At 46.6% G+C, this 19,262-nt stretch overlaps 1 protein-coding gene across 1 annotated transcript in view; it reads left to right on the forward strand.

The window, feature by feature from the left end:
* Positions 1-19,262, forward strand: part of HECTD4 (HECT domain E3 ubiquitin protein ligase 4) — a 467,625-nt gene that overhangs the window by 398,704 nt on the left and 49,659 nt on the right. Inside the window, 3 exon segments of the mRNA XM_030218637.1 lie at positions 14,889-15,096; positions 15,582-15,805; positions 15,908-16,059. Of these exon segments, the coding sequence (XP_030074497.1) occupies positions 14,889-15,096; positions 15,582-15,805; positions 15,908-16,059 (584 nt within the window).

Raw genomic sequence — 19,262 nt, forward strand, 5'->3', positions numbered from 1 at the left:
TAAAAAATCATGTTACATCTTATGAACTCCAGAAAGAAGCTCTCTTTGGCACAATGGAAGTACTACGGTGAGCGTTAGCAGTAAATTTGAGAGACTGATGTCATACTCTATATGCCCTGGCTTAGGAATGAGGTTCATTCCTGTCATGGTATGTGCAAAACTATCCTATTTGGAGAAGCTGCCCCCAACACAAACCATTTAAATACAAAATTGGAAAAAGTCCTTACTCAACATACATGTAGCTAACCTACCATAAATCTGTAGCACTAATTCCTATGATTCAAACAACTTGAACTCTACCTATGAGTAGGCAGCATTACAAATATTACAAGTGCCCTAGAACACCCATACACCTACTACTGGCTAAACAGAACATGCAAACAGAATACCACACCTTAGTCACAGGCAAAATACAGACAGACCCTCACCAAATACAGAACAAGGGATCACAAATAAGAAATAGAAAAATGAAGACAAAAACTGAACTTGAAATCTTAGTAAGTCAAACTAGACTGTACCACAGCATGGGAGAAATAAAAACATAAATGCAATTTCCTTTTTACTGAACAAAATAGAAAGACATCCATGATGCACATTTCCCAAAGCTAACATATATCACTTAAATTCAAAATAAAACACTTTTCTTTGAGGACAAGCAGGAGAGTGGTATCCTTACATTTGGGTGGTATCATCTGATGGAGCCCGATGAGGGACGCTACCCAGCACACTGCAGCTTTAAGAGGCTTTTGGCAATGGCCCCAGCTCACATGTGTCTTCCTGCCCAATGTGCTAAAATGAGACCTCAGTCTTTTTTTCTACGGAGCTAGGAGGTTGCGTTTGTCTCTTGTCCTCAGCGGCTGTGTTTTTTTTGTACCTTCCTGTTCGGGGTTCTTTAGTTCACTTCTTTTTCTTCAGAAAAGTTTAGTTACTTTCCTCCCTTTTATTTTATTAGTTTTCAGCATTTTTAACTTTTCTTTATTTTTCACTGCTCCAGAGGTCCTCTTAGGCCAGAGCACTGAGCTCAATTTGAGGTAAGCCCAATTTTGGCCTCACCATTGAGCCTTTTGATTTAGCTGCCGTGCTTTTGACATGTCTCAGAAGACCCCCAGTGGCTTCAAGATATACACCAAATGTAATCGGGTGATATTTTGCACTGATCCACACAATTGATATGTGGGATGCTTGGGGCCTGACCATGACCCATCTATGTTCTTTGCTTACAAATGTAGAAAAGAATGCAGAAGGCACATCATGCCTGCCAGAGGGAGCTTTTTGGATCCTCCAAGTCTGGATGGTCGGCATTGGAAGCAGGGTCAGGGTTTCGTCTGATGTGTGGGGGGGGGGGGGGGGGGGGTGCACAGGCATCAAGGAAGTCTCTACCTCCCTCGACATCGGGCACTGGTAGCAAGACCTGGGACTGATCTGCATTGGACCCAACACCAAGGACATGAGTGAATTCAATGTCATCTTTTTGGCACCGAGGGACACCGATGCCAGATATCAGGTGAAGGCCAAAAAGCATCGGCATCAGTCCCCTTTGAAGCATGGTGCCAGGAGCTCAAGGGCATTGACACCTTCGGTTCTAAGAGGTCTGCTACCCCTCTGTTATTCTGGTGCCGTCCCAGCTGGGATCCCACTTCCAGTATGGCACCGACAAATCTTACCAATTCCTGTCCTCGGCTGGTTCTGTGCCACGCTAAGAGAGAAGTTAGCAGGATTGCTACAGCTCCCTGGTGATCAGGCATCAAGGGCACTTGTGCCAGCTGCAGCACTCGGTCACGCCGACCTTGATGTTCATGATGCACCTGTGGAGCGGTCTCCGAACCGTATGCCTCCCCGTGCACGGCACCACTCAGCATCAAGGAAGGAAGCTCCCTCGAGGTTGAAATATGAGCAGGCATCTTGGCTCCTGACCCTGACGCCTGGGCATATCTCCAACCATCCGATCGACAGGGCAGTCTCATCAGGACACTTGCTGAGTCTGACGACCAATCATGTGAGTCTGAGGAAGAGCTAGATGACCTCTCGGAGGAGGGGTCTTATAGCATCCTCTCAGATCCCTCTCCACCTGAGCCCCCTCTCTTTTACCTGTTTTATTAAGGAAATGGCAGAGGCCATTCCCTTGGAAACAGAGGATGAATCTAGGGCTGAGTTATTTATTTATTTATTTATTTGCTGCATTTGTATCCCACATTTTCCCACCTCTTTGCAGGCTCAATGTGGCTTACATTATGCCGCAATGGTGATCGCCATTAACAGAATGAGAAGTACAGAGTATTATTACAATGAAGGTGCATAAAGTATCAAGTAAATTAGAAGTAAATAAGTAAATAATTCAAATCAGGTATATGATACCAAGGATAAAGTATAACATTCAATAATAACAATGTGGTTAAAGTAGTCAAATTAAAAAGTTCAATGTTGGGTTGTTCTGGTACAATTTTAATTTAAGTCTTTTATGAAGGATTCTTTTTGTAAGTTTCTTTGAACAGGTTAGTCTTTAGTAGCTTCCGGAAGGCTGTCAGATCATACGTTGTTTTTATAGTATTCGATAGTGCATTCCATTGTTGCGTGCAGATGTAGAAGAAGCTGGATGCATAAACCGATTTGTATTTGAGTCCTCTACAATTGGGGTAATGGAGGTTTAAGAAAATGTGAGAAAAACTTTTTGTGTTCCTTGCTGGTAGGTCTATAAGGTCTGACATATCTATCAGGGCCTTTCCATGAATGATTTTATGAACCAGCGTGCAGATTTTGAATGTAATTCGGTCTTTTAGTGGGAGCCAGTGTAATTTTTCTCTGAGGAGTTTTGCGCTTTCAAATTTCGCTTTTCCAAATATGAGTCTGGCTGCAGTGGCCTTACCTGATATCTGGCATTTCAGGTCCTACAGTTTGATTCTCCACCCAGAGATGCTGTGACGATTCTGCTGCACAAGATTCTCTCCAGGATGCACAGATGAAGAATTTGAGACCCCTCTCTCTGTGCAGATTGCACCAAAGAAGATGGATTCCATGTATCAGATCCAGAAGGCTCCCAGATTCGAGAAGGCCCAGTTGCCACACCACTCCTTGGTGGTTGAATCCTCTCTCAAAAAAGCTAGGAGTTTCAGGTCTCATACCTCGGTGCCCCCAACAGAGAGGCTCAGACTCTAGATTCTTTTGGGAGAAAGGTTTATCAGATCTCAGTGCTAGTCTCTTTGCATCTAGGGCTACCAGCTGTACATGAGCATTTACTTTACAGTCTTTGGTTCGCAGTGTACTAGACTTTGAAAACACTCTCTCACAGGAGAAGGCTCCTGAGCTTCACCAGCTGACCAAGAAGCAGAAAGTGTGCGGAAATATTTGGACAGGGGCGTATACATTACTTTTTCTTTGCATCCAGATTCTCCGCTTTAGATGTTGAGATGCACAGACTCTCATGGCTGCGTGTCTCTGACCTTGAACCTGCAGCTCAGGAGAGACTAGCTGATGTACCTTGCCAGGGAGACAATCTTTTCAGGGACAAGGTGGAAGAGGTTGCTGACCTCTTCAAAATCACACTGGTGCCATCCAGTCCCTTTCCCAGCAGCTTCTTCTGCGTCCTACTCTTCAGCCCATCCCCAGCAGCTGCTCCAGACCCAGTGCCCTTAGGCCTGCCAGCCCTGTCCACAGAAGTCACAGCCTGTGAGGGCGAGCTTTTGACTGGCTCCAGAGGAGCATAGCTGCAGTCAAAGTATCCATTCCAAGAATGGTGGTCCCTTATAACTTCCGACCGGTGGGTACTCCAAATAGTCCAAGTGGGATACTCTCTCAGTTGGCAAGAAACACCACCAAAATGCCCACATTGAGCATCTCTTCTCACCACTCTGCATAAGCAGATACTTGCAGAGGAACACTCTGCTCTTCTCCAGGTCCACGCAGTTGAGCCCTTTCCACCAAGATAGGAAGAACAGGGATTCTATTCCAGGTACTTTCTTGTCACCAAGAAAATGGGAAGATCGTGCCCCATCCTAGTCCTAAGGGCCCTGAACAAGTATTTGGTCAAAGAGAAGTTCAGGATGGTTTCCCTAGACACCCGTCTCCCCATGGTTCAGGAGAATTATTGGCTATGCACATCCAGATTCTTCCTTTTCTCTGAGGACAAGCAGGCTGCTTGTTCTCACATGTGGGTCGACGTCTGCGGCGGCCCAGGAATCGGATATTTTGCAAGCAAAATAAACAAAAGGTTTTGCCAGAGAGTTGTGGCGCGCGAATCGCGTGCACTGCACATGCGCGGACAAATTCCCGCCCATCGTACAAGCGTGTACCTCAGTTCTTTTTTTTCTTTGCAGTTAGGTGTGGCAGTGTTTCCTCTGAGCTCCGTCAGGCCCAGGAAGAGAACTACTTTTTGCGACTGACTTTTGCTTTATTTTTTCACATTTATTTTCTCTTTTAAAGAATTAAAATAAAAAAGTAGTAGTTTTCCCATAGTTTTCTTGGGTTTTTTTGTCCACCTTTAAAGTTTCCTTTCTTCTTCGACGCAACCGGCCTCTGGGCCGCTCGATCTGGTTTATTCCCTTTTTTTTTGTGCCTTCTTTTTTGGCACAATCGAGTCATTTGATTTCGCCAATGCTGTTTTTCCTTCCATGTCATCGAAGACACCCAGCGGCTTCAAACATTGTACTCGGTGCAACCGGACCATCTCAGGTACAGATACCCACGCCTGGTGTATCCAGTGCCTTGGGCCCGACCATAGCCCAGCCGCTTGTAGTCTTTGTCTTTGTATGAAGAAAAGGACCCAAGCATCTCGAGAAGCTTTTTGGGGCTCAGTCCGGTCCTTCGACATCGGTACTGAAGTCAGCGGCGTCAACATCGACGGGAGCATCGACGTCGGGAGCAAGGGTAATGGCTGCTCAGAGACCAGTTCGCGCTGGGAGCAGTGAGGCATCGAGTGGGTCTCCACCTGCCTCGAGGCCTTCTGTTATGCAGGCCCCCCGGGACCGCCCTTTGTTGGACTCGGCCCAGAGGAGACGTGAGGATTCCACATCTTATCGGTACCGAGGAGTCTCGACGGGCATCGAGCGAGGGCAAATAAGCACCGTCATCGTTCTCCCTCGAAACACGGTACTGGGAGCTCTGGGACGTCGAGAGAGTCGGCACCCGAGAAGCGTCAGCGCCGAGAGGACCGCTCCCCCTCGATACAGGAGGTGCCAATGCGTCGGTCTCCTAGCAACTCGGTACCTGCTTCCGAGCCTCCACGGATTCTGACACCGCCTGTTCCACCAACCCTGCAGCCTTCTCCGATGGCGGCTCTCCACGAGTGCATCCGAGCCTTGTTTCCAGAGGGACTGCTACGTCACTCAGCTTCGGTGTCGGGGGTGCTTGCGCCTTCTGTACCATCTGCTGCTGCAGTCAGGCCCTTCTCCTGTGGTGAGGTCTCCGACTGCGGTGCCGCCTGCGGCATCGGTGTCGGCTGCCACCCAGGTCGACTCCCCTTCGATGTCGGTGGAGGGAGCGTCATCACAGTTGGACCGGGCATCGGCCTCTCGACATCGCTACAGAGGACATTGCTCCTCAGTGTCGAGGCAGGTCCAGTGTCGAAGCACCTTAACTCAGATTTTATCCGACACTGAGCAGGAGCATTCGTGGGAGTCAGATGAGGATCCCAGGTACTTCTGATGAGTCCTACGGGATTCCCTCTGAACCTTCCCCTCCACCAGAAAGGAGACTATCTCCACCGGAGAGTCTGTCCTTCTCCTCTTTTGTCCGTGACATGGCTACGGCTATTCCTTTCCCTGTTGAGAATGAGCCCAGGACTGAGATGCTCGAGGTCCTGGATTATTCTTCTCCACTGCTGTGACAGTTCCTCTGCATAAGGTACTGAAGGAAGTCCTTATGCGAAACTTGTCAGCCCCTCTGTCTGGCCCCGTGGTCCCGAAAAAAGCTGAATCCCAGTATCGGATCCACGGTGAACCTGGGTTGATGAGGTCTCAGTTACCCCACAATTCCATGGTGGTGGACTCCGCCCTCAAGAGAGCCAGGAGTACTAGAGACTATGCTTCGGTGCCCCCAGGCAGAGAAGCTAGGACTCTTGATTCTTTTGGGAGGAAAACGTATCAGGCCGCTATGCTCGCTGCCAAGATCCAGTCATTCCAGCTCTTCACGAGTGCCCATTTGCAGGACTTGATACGTCAACTGTCCAGCTTAGTTGATGCACTTCTTATGGAGCTGGCCGAGCCTTTTCACCAGGTGGTCAGGCAGCAGAAGGCACGTCGCAAATTCCTGGCCAGGGGTATTTTTGACACTTCTAACGTGACATCCAGGATCCCTGCTCAAGGTATAGTGATGCGCAGACTCTCATGGCTGCGTGTCTCTGACCTGGATCATTCTGTCCAGCAGCGGATGGCGGATGTTCCTTGCCGGGGGGACAACCTTTTTGGAGAAAAATAGAGGTTGATCAGATCAAGAAGCATAATGATGCTATGGATTCTCTCTCCCACCGGGCGCCTTCTGCTACTGCCTCCTCATCTAGGAGGTATTTTGGAGGGAAGAGGAGTGCTCCCTATTCCTATCCTAGGAGTAGGTACACTCCTGCTTCTCGGCAGTCTACCCAGGCTCAGCCCTAGCGCGCTCATTCTCGTCAACAGCGTGCGTCTAAGGCCCACTCTGCTCCCCAGCAAAAGCAAGGGATGGGCTTTTGATTGGCTCCAGTTAAGCATAGCCTCGATAAAAGTGTCCATGCCGGACGACTTGCCGGTTGGAGGGAGGTTGATATTTTTTCACCAAAGATGGCCTCTTATAACCTCCGACCGGTGGGTTCTTCAAATAGTCCGGTTAGGATACACCCTCAATCTGGAATCCAAACCTCCAAATTGCCCACCAGGAGCTGAATCCTACAGCTCCCAGCACAAGCAGGTACTTGCAGAGGAACTGTCCGCCCTTCTAAAGGCCAATGCAGTCGAACCCGTTCCACCAGGGGAAAAAGGGCTGGGATTCTATTCCAGGTACTTCCTTGTGCAAAAGAAAACGGGGGGATGCGTCCCATCCTAGACCTAAGGGCCCTGAACAAATTTCTTATCCGAGAAAAGTTCAGGATGGTTTCTCTCGACACCCTTCTTCCCATGATTCAAGAGAACGATTGGCTATGCTCTCTGGACTTAAAGGATGCTTACACACATATCTCAATACTTCCAGCTCTCTGGAAGTATCTTTGATTTCGGTTGGAAACACAGCACTTTCAGTACTGTGTACTGCCCTTTGGTCTGGTGTCCACGCCCAGAGTATTCACAAAGTGTCTGGCGGTAGTTGCAACGTCGCTACGCAGACTAGGAGTGCATGTGTTCCCTTATTGCTACGATTGGCTGGTGAAGAACACCTCGAAGGCAGGCGCTCAGCAGTCCATGTGAATGATTATTCAGGTGCTAGAGCTACTGGGGTTTGTGATAAATTATTCCAAGTCCCATCTCACCCCAGTTCAGGAATTGGAATTCATTGGAGCTCTGTTGAACACAAAGACAGCTCGTGCTTATCTTCCCGAGGCAAGGGCGGACAACCTCCTGTCCCTAGTGTCCTTAGTACGAGCGTCTCAACATATCAGGGCTCGGCAGATGTTGATGCGCCTGAGGCACATGGCCTCCACAGTTCATGTAACTCCCATGGCTCATCTGCACATGAGATCAGCTCAATGGACCCTAGCCTTCCAGTGGTGCCAAGCTACAGGAGATCTAGAGGATGTGATCCAACTGTCCACCGACTTCCAGAGTTCTCCAGTGGTGGACGATTCGGACCAATTTGACCTTGGGACGTCCATTCCAAATTCCTGAGCCAGAAAAAGTGCTGACGACAGATGCATCCCTCCTGGGGTGGGGAGCTCATGTCGATGGGCTTCACACTCAAGGAGCTTGGTCCTTTCAGGAAAAGGATCTTCAGATCAATCTCCTGGAATTGCGAGTGATCTGGAACACTCTAAAGGCTTTCAGAGATCGGCTGTCCAACCAAATCATATGGATACAGACAGACAATCAGGTTGCCATGTACTACATCAACAAGCAGGGGGGCACCGGATCTCACCCTGTGTGTCAGGAAGCTGTCCAGATGTGGCTTTGGGCTTGCCGTCACGGCATGTTTCTCCAAGCCACTTATCTGGCAGGCGTAAACAACAGTCTGGCCGACAGGTTGAGTAGGATAATGCAACCTCATGAGTGGTCACTGAACATGGACGTTGTCTGCAAGATCTTCGAGCGTGGGGCACCCCCTCGGTGGATCTTTTTGCCACTCAGACCAATCACAAGGTCCCTCAATTCTGTTCCAGGCTTCAGGCCCAAGACAGACTAGCGTCTGATGCCTTTCTCCTATATTGGGGAACAGGCCTTCTGTATGTGTATCCTCCCATACCTCTAGTAAGGGAAGACTTCTCTGAAACTCAAGCAAGACTGTGGACCCATGATCCTGATTGCACCCTTCTGGCCGCTCCAGATTTGGTTCCCTCTTCTTCTAGAGTTGTCCTCCGAAGAACCATGGAGATTGGAGTGTTTTCCAACCCTCATCACTCAGAACGAGGGGGCGCTTCTGCATCCCAACCTCCAGTCTCTGGCTGTCACGGCCTGGATGTTGAGAGCTTAGAATTTGCTTCCTTGGGTCTTTCGGACGGTGTCTCCCGAGTCTTGCTTGCTTCCAGGAAAGATTCCACGAAGAAGTGTTACTCTTTCAAATGGAGGAGGTTTGCCGTCTGGTGTGACAGCAAGGCCCTAGATCCTCTTTCTTGTCCTACACAGACCCTGCTTGAATACCTTCTACACTTGTCAGAGTCTGGTCTCAAGACCAACTCCGTAAGAGTTCACCTTAGTGCCATTAGTGCTTATCGCCGTGTAGAGGGTAAACCTATCTCTGGACAGCCTTTAGTTGTTCGCTTCATGAGAGGTTTGCTTTTGTCAAAGCCCCATGTCAAACCTTCTCCGGTGTCATGGGATCTCAACATCGTTCTTACCCAGCTGATGAAAGCTCCTTTTGAGCCACTGAATTCCTGCCATCTGAAGTACTTGACCTGGAAGGTCATTTTCTTGGTGGCTGTTCAGCTCATAGGGTCAGTGAGCTTCAGGCCTTGGTAGTGCATGCACCTTATATCAAGTTTCATCACAACAGAGTAGTGCTCCGCACGCACCCTAAGTTCCTGCCAAAGGTGGTGTCGGAGTTCCATCTGAACCAGTCAATTGTCTTGCCAACATTTTTTCCCCGTCCTCATACCTGCCCTGGTGAAAGCAGTTTGCATACCTTGGACTGCAAGAGAGCATTGGCCTTTTACATGGAGCGGACGAAGCCCTTCAGACAGTCTGCCTAGTTGTTTGTTTCTTTTGATCCCAACAGGAGGGGAGTCGCCATCGGAAAACGCACAATCTCCAATTAGCTAGCAGATTGCACTTTTCTCACTTATGCCCAAGCTGAGCTGACTCTAGAGGGCCAAGTCATGGCTTATAATGTCAGCCTCCATTGAGGAGATTTGCAAGGCTGCTACGTGATCGTCAGTCCACACATTCACATCTCACTACTGCCTTCAGCAGGACAGTTTGGGCAGTCAGTGCTGCAGAATCTGTTCGGGGTTTAGGATCCAACTCCACCCCCCTAGACCCATTTTTGTTCTGTTCCAGGAGACTGCACTCTCAGTAGTTGTTTATGGTTTCATGTCAATCTATGTTATGTCCTCACCATTGCGAGGCCCAATTGACCAATGTTCATTGTTTTGTGTGAGCCTGGGTACTAGGGATACCTCACATGTGAGAACAAGCAGCCTACTTGTTCTCGGAGAAAGCGAAGATACTTATTTGTAGCAGGTATTTTCCGAGGACAGCAGGCTGATTGTTCTCACAAAGCTGCCCACCTCCCCTTTGGAGTTGTTGTTAGTTTATTCGTTTGCTTTTCGATTTAACTGAGGTACACGCTCATGCGACGGGCGGGAAGTCGTCCACGCTTGCATAATTTGCGCGTCAGAACTCTCTGGCAAAACCTTTTGTTTATATTGCTTGCAAAATATCCGATTCCTGGGCTGCCGCGGATGTCGACCCACATGTGAGAACAATCATCCTGCTGTCCTCAGAGAATATCTGCTACAGGTAAGTATCTTTGCTTTACCAGAAATACCTCATATTTATGGTAGGGAAGCACCACTTTCAATACCACATTCTGCCTTTTGGCCTCACGTCTGTGCCCTGGGTCTTACCAAATGTCTTGCAGTAGTCGTAGCATAGATATGCAAACTGAAAGTGCTTGTGATTCCCTGCTTGGGCAATTGACTGGTCAAGAGCATGTCGCAGGAGGGTGCTCAAGAATCAGTGCAGAGGACTATCTGGCTGTTGAAGCTGCTAGGGTTTGTGATCAGTTATCCAAAGTTCCATCTTCAACCTGTTCAACAATTGGAGTGTATAGGGGCCTTGCTAAATACAGTGCAAGCTCGGGCTGTCCTCAGGAGAGCCCAGTGGGCCCAAGCTTCTCAGTGGCATCAGGCCACTGGGAATCTAGAGGATTTCCTCCAGATCACACCACAGCTCAAGCAATCACTACGCTGGCAACTAATTCGTGCCAGTTTGGTCCAGGGACTACCATTCCAAATTCTGCTGTCCCAAAAAATCTTGACCATGGGTGCATCCAACATGGGCTGGGGGGCTCATATAGATGGACTTCACACTCAGGGAATCTGGTCCTCCCAGGAGCAGTCTCTTCACATCAATTTCCTGGTACTCCAGGCAATATGAAACACTCTAAAGTCTTTCAGAGATGGCCTGATAAATCAAATTATCCTACTTCTAAAGGACAATCAGGTTGCAAATAAGCATGGGGAGTATAGGCCCCTACCCTTTGTGTCAGGAAGCAGTTCGGATGTGGCAGTGGGCTGTAACTTATAACATGGTACTTAGAGCCACATATCTAACATAAAAAGAAAATTGTCTGGCAGACATACTGAGCAGGGTCATACTACCCTGAGTGGTCTCACAATATCTGCAAGATCTTCCGAGTATAGGACATTCCTTCAATGGATCTCTTTACCACTCACCTAAACAACAAAGTCTCTCAGTACTGCTCCATATTTAGGTCACATAACAGACTTACATTATATGCTTTGCACCTCCATTGGGAAGAGGGTCTTCTGTAAGCTTATTCTCCCATTCCTCTAGTAGGGAAGACTTTGTTTAAACTCAAGCAATATCAGGGAACCATGATCTTAATAGCCCTGCACTGGCTGAAGCAGATTTCGTTTCCTGTACTCCTGGAGTTGTCCTCCGAAGATCCATGGAGATTGGACTGTTTTCTGACCTTCATAACTCAGAAAGAGGGGGTTCCTTCTGCATCCCAACCTCCAGACTGTGATAAAGTCACATCCAGGATAGTTGGGTTAAGGCAGTGTCAGTTTGAAATACAAGTCCCAGAAGGCATTGCAGGCAAGGAGCCAGGGGGTGAGATGAGGAACCCAGACTGGACTCCTAGCTGCAATGGGGGAAGACATGGGTGTAAGCTGGCAGGACATGTAGATGGGCTGCCACTAGGGGGAAAGAGAGTTAGGAAACCCTGTGTGCAGGAGCTCATCATTAGTCTAATGCTTAACTCAGCTGGTATGGGTGTGGGGGAAGCTAATGGAAGGAGAATGATTGGTTGTGAGAGCAGAAGCCAGGGATTGATCAGGCAGGCGGGAAGGAGTCCCAGAGGAGATAAATAGTTGCAGGCTGAAAACCCTTGGGTAAGAGAGGTCCCTAAAGTACTGAAGCAGGCTGAAATCCCTTGGGTGTGAGGAAGTCCCAAAAGTATTTGCAGGCTGAAAATCCTTGGATAAGGGAGGTCCCTAAAGTATTGAATTTACCAGTGAAGCTGATGCAGGGTGAAATCCCTTGGGTATGAGGAGTCCCTAAAGTATTGAACTTTCCTGAAGGTAAACTACTACTACTACTACTTAACATTTCTAGAGCGCTACTAGGGTTACGCAACGCTGTACAGTTTAACAAAGAAGGACAGTCCCTGCTCGAAGGAGCTTACAATCTAAAGGACGAAATGTCAAGTTGGGGCAGTCAAGATTTCCTGAATAGAGGTGGTGTGGTTAGGTGCCGAAGGCGACATTGAAGAGGTAGAGAGTAGAAGGTAGAAACTGCTGCTTGGTGATTGATGATGAACTGAAAGAACTGCTTATATTTGGAATTGGACTACTGTTTATTGTGCACTGGATAAAGAGCCCAGACTGGAGCTGACTGGGAGCCTGTATTGAATCCTGGTATGTGCTGATAGCCTGCGGCTTAAAGGAGACTATTTGCCACACACTTTCAGGTGGCTTAAATGTTCTTAAGATTGAAGGTGAATATTGCTGTTGGAACTGTGTATCAGGTCTACTAGAAACCTGCGTGGAATAAAGTCCTTAAGATTGCAGTTGCTGGTGGACATTTATTTCTACACTGTACCAGGAGCCTGTGGCTGGAGAAGATTGTTCTATCCTTGGCTGGTTACAAGACCCTGGCTCTCACAGCCTGGATGTACAGAGCATGGAATTCATCTCATTGCACCTGCCTGTGTCCAGAATTTTGCTGGCTTCCAGGAAAGATTCCACTAAGTGGTGGTGGTATTTTAAATGGAGAAGGTTTGCCAGCCGGTGTGAGGACAAGGCTCTAGATCTGCTTACTCGTCCTACACATAAACTGCTTGAGTACCTCCTACATCTCTCTGAGGCTGTGGTTTAAAAAACAACTCTGTAAGGATTCACCTCTCGTGCAGCTTATACTCTTGTGGAGGACAAGCCCATCTCTGTATGCCTGTAGTTGTTCATTTTATGAGAGATTTGATGTTGACAAAGCCCCCTCTCAAACCTCTCACAATGTCTTGGGAACTCGGCGGCGTCCTCACCCAGCTGATAGAAGGTCCTCTTTTTGGTGACAGTCACTTCAGCTCGCAGAGTGATTGAGCTTCAGACCCTAGTAGCTGTTCCGCCTTATACTTAATTTCAGCATAACAGGGTAGTCTTTCACATGCATCCTAAGTTCTTTCCTAAGGTCATGTCAGAATTCCATCTTAATCAGTCAGTCGTTCTGCCAACATTCATCCTGGCAAAAGTGCACTACGTACCTTAGATTGCATATGAGCCTTACCTGGAGCAGACTGAAGCACATAGACAGTTTACCCAGCTTTTTGTTTCTTTTGATACCAGGACGGAGACAGCCATCGGTAAGTGCACTTTGTCCAGTTGGCTAGCAAATTGCATCTCCTTCACTTATGGTCAGGTTGGGCTGATTCTGGAGGGTCATGTCATAGCTCATAATATCAGAACCATGGCTACGTCGGTAGCCCAGTTTAGGTCATCTTCCATTGAGAAGATTTGCAGGGCTGCAACGTGGTCTTCAGTTCACACATTCTCATCTTATTACTGCCTCGAGCAAGGTACCCAGCGTGACAGTTGGTTTGGTCAGACAACCCTGCAGAATCCAACCTTCCTAGGGCCCATTATATTCAGTTCCACGCTTCACTGCCATACCAATTTTCAATTTGTTTTGAGGTTAATTGGTTCAGTGTAGTCTCGCCATTGTGAGACTCTATTCTCCTACTACTGTTGTTTTCACTGAGTCTGGTAGCTAGGGATTCCCAGATGTAAGTATATCGCTGTCCTGCTTGTCCTCTGAGAAAGCAAAGTTATTTACCCTGTAGCAGGTATTCTCCAAGGACAGAAAAACAGGGATCCAGGAACCCTCTCACCTCCCCTAGGAGTTGAATTCTTTTCCAGCTATTATATGTTGCTGATGGTCCCACGCTCACATGTCTAGCGGGAAAACACTTGTGTATGCGCGGTGTGGCCATTTCCAAAAGGGTCTTAAAGTTACAGAGCACTGGGTAACATCCCTACCAGGCTCCATCAGATGATGTCACCCAGATGTAAGGATACTTGTCCTGCTGTCCTCAGAGAACACCTGCTACAGGTAAGTAACTTGCTGTTTCTACTTCTGATGTCTGGTCACTTTATTTTCCATAGCATATTGGTCCCAGTTTTTCTTTTCTGCTTTACTTTCTTCTGCTTTCTTTCCAGTGTGTGCTGTCCATTTGTCCTTTCTCCAATTTCTGCCCGTCTTCCATTACCTCATTTCCTCTCCATGCTTATGGTTCAATAACTCTGTCTCTTCTCCCTTCCCCTCTCTCTTTGCTCTCCTTCTTTTGATCCAGCAGTTCCATGTCCCCTCTCTCTCTTCTCCCCTCCCTTTGGTCCAGCAGCTCCATAGTCCCTTTCTCTTTTCACCCTTACCTTTGGTGCAGCAACTCCATGGTCCCCCTCTCTTTTCTCCCCTCCCTTTGGTGCAGCAACTCCATGGTCCCATCTCTTTCCCCCCCCCCCCCTCCCTTTGGACCAGCAGCTCCATGTCCCCTCTCTCTTTTCTTCCCTACCTTTGGTCCAGCACCCCCCCCCCCAATCATTCCTACAGTCCAGCAACTCTTTGTCCTCTCTTCTCTCTGCCCCCCTCAAAGAGGTGCAGCCTCAGGGCACCAGATAGGAGAGGAGAGTGCAGGCAACAGTTAAGCACCCAGCGGAGGAAATTAAGCTAACACTAACCCTAACACCACACTCCTTCCTGGGCTGTCCAGGCAGCAAACTGCACCAGGCGAAACAAGCATGGCAGGGTTAGTGTAGCTGTGTCTCCTCCGAGCTGTTGCCTTCTGCTTGCACTCTCCCAGTCACTGCTGTTTCTTTTGGCCATCCCCATGACACACCGATTGAGAACCACTGTGCTAAAGCCATTCCAGTCATTTCAAAATTGAAAACACAAGAAGTATAGATCAAAACTTAAATCCAAAATCACTAAAGAAACTAAGAAAACAAATGTATTATTTCCCCAACTATATATTTTTTATACAGCACAGCAGGGTTATTGTTGCCCTGCTGTAGAATACATCATAACTCTCTATTCTCTTGTATGTAGGTCAGATCTCGAGCTAAAATTGAGAAAATCCGAGCCAGTTTATTCAACAGTAGTGACCTCATTGGTTTGTCAAGTCTGGAGGGTGAAGATGAATTAATGGAGATGTCAACAGAGGAAATTTTGACAGTTTCTACTGTAAATCAGAGTTTGTTTGATACACAAGGAATTCCTGTACTAGAAGAATATTTTACAGAGAAGTCAATAAAAGGTACTCTACATACTACATTTTGGCATATCTCTTATTACTGGAGTTGAAAACTACACTTCCGATTGACAAACTATTTTGTTGGTTTGAAATAAATAACTGTGCAAATAGTGTTTCAGGTCTATGAAATAAATATTTTGTAATGCTTCATAAAAAGACATATCTTATAATTAAAAAGCTTATGAGAAAACCTATAGTATATTGGCTACAACTGTATATATTTAGTTTGGGCATTTCTAACAACTGCTGTCCTTTAGGGTGACTTAGAGGCTCATCTTCAAAGCACTTAGACTTGAGTTTCATAGGATGCTATGAGGCATATTTTTAAAGCACTTAGACTTACAAAGTTCCATAGTAACCTATAGAACTTTGTAAGTAAGTGCTTTGAGAATATGTCTCTTACATCAAATATGTCCTATACATCAAATCATACCTTATTAATGTAACCACTATTAACTAAAGATCAATTCTTTTCATATGTGTATTAGGTGAGAAACTAGTTCCAGGGGCTCGAGATGTACTCACGGAAATATTTAAAAGCTGTGCCCATTCTGAACAAATGCCAGGTCTAACATCAGCAAAACCCATCAAAGTGTCTGATATTTATCTCAGCAAAGAGCAAATAAATTCCCAGACCCCTGGAAACCTCCTTCAGGTGTTCTTTACCAACGTTCGCCCTCCAAAGAAAGTTCTGGAAGATCAGCTTACTCAGGTAATATTTTGTGAAGTTTTTTTTATTATAATAATATTTTTTTAACAGATCTTGATTTTTTTAAAGCATTCTGAAAAGAAGTCTCTTGTATTTCTTTGGAAGATTTTACGAAAATACGGTGTATCCAAGCCTAAATTTGACAAGAGCAAGTACAGCAAAGCAGGAAAAGAGCAGCACCCTGTGAAAGTAGTGAGTACCAAGCGGCCTGTTGGTAAACCCCCAGCTAAGGAAAAGTCTGTGCTTAACAGCGTCAGGTCAGTGTTGAAACCTTTACTTTAGCAACTAATTTTCTTGGGTAATTTATTAGTCACTGTCGGGTGAATTTTCGAAAGAGAAGGACGCCCGTCTTCCGACACAAATTGGGAGATGGGCGTCCTTCTCTCAGGGTCGCCCAAATTGGCATAATGGAAAGCCGATTTTGGGTGTCCTCAACTGAGCAGTTGAGGGGAAGAGGGGGTGGTGGTTGGGAGGCGAGGATAGGGGTGGGCAGACTTATACGGTCTGTACCAGAGCCGGTGATGGGAGGCGGGACTGGTGGCTGGGAGGCGGGAAATACTGCTGGGCAGACTTATATGGTCTGTGCCCTGAAAAGGACAGGTACAAATTCAAGGTAAGGTATACACATATGAGTTTGTCATGGGCAGACTGGATGGACCATGCAGGTCTTTATCTGCCGTCATCTACTATGTTACTATGTTACTATATGTCGCGGGGAAGACCAAAATTCATGGGGGCATGTTGACACCGTACCGAAGGCGGGACTGGGGCATGATTTAGAGATGGGCGTCCTCGGCCGATAATGGAAAAAAGAAGGGTGTCCCTGACGAGCATTTGGCCGACTTTACTTGGTCCATTCCATTTTTTTTCATGACCAAGCCTCGAAAAGGTGCCCGAACTGACCAGATGACCACCGGAGGGAATTGGGGATGACCTCCCCTTACTCCCCCAGTGGTCACCAACCCTCTCCCACCCAAAAAAAAAAAATTAAAAACATCCTTTGCCAGCCTCTATGCCAGCCTCAAATGTCATACCCAGCTCCATCACAGCAGTATGCAGGTCCCTGGAGCAGTTTTTAGTGGGTGCAGTGCACTTCAGGCAGGCGGACCCAGGCCCATCCCCCCCCCCCCCCCCCCCCCCCCCCCCCCACTTGTTACACTTCTGGTGGTAAATGTTGAGCCCTCCAAACCCCACAAAACCCACTGTACCCACATGTAGATGCCCCCCTTCACCCCTTAGGGCTATGGTAGTGGTGTACAATTGTGGGGAGTGGGTTTTTGGGGGGGTTGGGGGGCTCAGCATAGAAGGTAAGGGAGCTATGCACCTGGGAGCAATTTGTGAAGTCCCCTGCAGTGCCCCCTAGGGTGCCCGGTTGGTGTCCTGGCATGTGAGGGGGACCAGTGCACTACGAATGCTGGCTCCTCCCACGACCAGATGGCTTGGATTTGGTCGTTTCTGAGATGGGTGTCCTCGGTTTCCATTATCGCCGAAAACCGGGGATGACCATCTCTAAGGTCGACATAATATCATGATTTGGGCGTCCCCGACCGTATTATCGAAACGAAAGATGGACGCCCATCTTGTTTCGATATTACGGGTTGCTCCGCCCCTTTATGGGGTCATCCTGCGAGGACGCCCTCATGACAACTTGGGCGCCCCATTCGATTATGCCCCTCTGTGTCACCCTAGCACTCAGAGAAGAACAACCAAACAACCACATGCAAAGTATCATAAAATTGTATTAATAATAAACTCATAATGCTCTGCCCACCACCCCCACTCTTTTATCTAAAATTCAAACACATTTCTAAAAAGCCAGACTTTTACTAACTTCTAGAATGCTAAACACTCCCCCTTCCCAAATTGCTGCTCTTGTGGTAAATGAAATTCCAGGGTATAGTGCCTGCAGAAGAAAATATGCACTACCTGGCCTGGGAGGTATGACTACATTTTACCAAAGACACCAACAAAGTGCTGCTTCAGACAAGTGCAGCAGTCTCCCTGGAGCATTCCCTATGGCATGCTTAGATAGGTATGCTAGAATGGCCTGATAAAGATATTCAAAAATTAAACCAGATATTGTAAATGTTACCCTGTTGTGTATAGATAGCCAATATTGCTGGCATAAAACTGGCTTAATATGCACTCTGTACTGTATACCTGATACAATCTTCGCTGCTGAGTTCTGTGCCAATCAAAGGACAGCTGAATATTTCTTAGAGGATGCTGATAATAGATTATTATATTAGTCTAGTGGCCTTGACTTCTAATCACAGTTGATCATATGGTCAGCCATAGCCTGGTTAATAAGCCAAAGTAGGTCAAAACATTGCCCACACAGTGTTTTTTTTTTTCACACCTGTATTTATCTGTAGTTTTTCCTGATACTTTGACTTCTGGAAAAATTGAGATACACAAATCATTATTGATTTTGTCAATGTCATCCTTAATGATTCCTCAAAATCTAACCATAATAACTCCACTCTTTGCAAACAACCCCTCAACTTATTTATTCCTTATACCCATTGGACCACCCAATGGAGCACGCAGCTGAATGTCATCTGCTTAGACAATTTTTTATCCAGACTATGTAATAATTAACACAAAGGGTTGAGGAATGAAATTGAGCAAAATCTGAAATGGTATAGAACCCTAGGTGTACCTAGCAAACTTTCAGAGCAGCAATGCTCCATAGAATCTAATTGGGTACAACTGTCAAAAATGAAGAAAACCAGCTCAATACCTTACCAAATATTTCCAGATTCTTGTACATTTTATTATCTTGTGATTTCACAAGCTAATAAATCTGTTTTGTTAAAATGATTTTTATTATGCTTTTATGCATCCTGCCCTGGGTATTTTTGTAAAACCAGGTAAAGTGTCAAAGAAATGAAATGGAGATCATCCACCAGCGCTATGTAGACCTCTTCATACCTTAACTTTTACAGAACTCTGTCTGCCAACTGTCAAGCATCCTACTGTCCTCCACAAAATCAAAAGCTATCTCTGTACTATTTTCTTTAGACTCATACGGCAGCAGAGACACTGGATGGAAATTTGTGATGTCTTCCATACCTAAGTATTGTTTTTAAACATTGGGTGTACCACTGCAGCCTTCAAAGCTGCTAGACCTATCCTATTCTTTCAAAGAGAATTTACTAGCATTACCAACATTCTATCATACAGTCTTCCACATGGGTAGAAATTGTAGTCATTTCAGCGGAAAGCTGCTCTGGTTTTTCTAACTCTATATTTCTCAGCAGGAATCTGTGAAAGAACAACTTTCATGGCAGATAAAATGAAGATTTAATTATCGTTCAAGTGTACAGTGCTGCGTATGTCTAGTAGCGCTATAGAAGTGATAAGTAGTAGTAGTTTATCCAGACAAGTGAAAGTGCTGTTGGTTGGATTTTAAGCTGTCTTTATGCTCTTTTAAAGTGGCACTCAAAAATAAAAATGA

The sequence above is a fragment of the Microcaecilia unicolor genome, chromosome 11 (assembly GCF_901765095.1).
Source record: "Microcaecilia unicolor chromosome 11, aMicUni1.1, whole genome shotgun sequence".
NCBI lineage: Eukaryota > Metazoa > Chordata > Amphibia > Gymnophiona > Siphonopidae > Microcaecilia > Microcaecilia unicolor.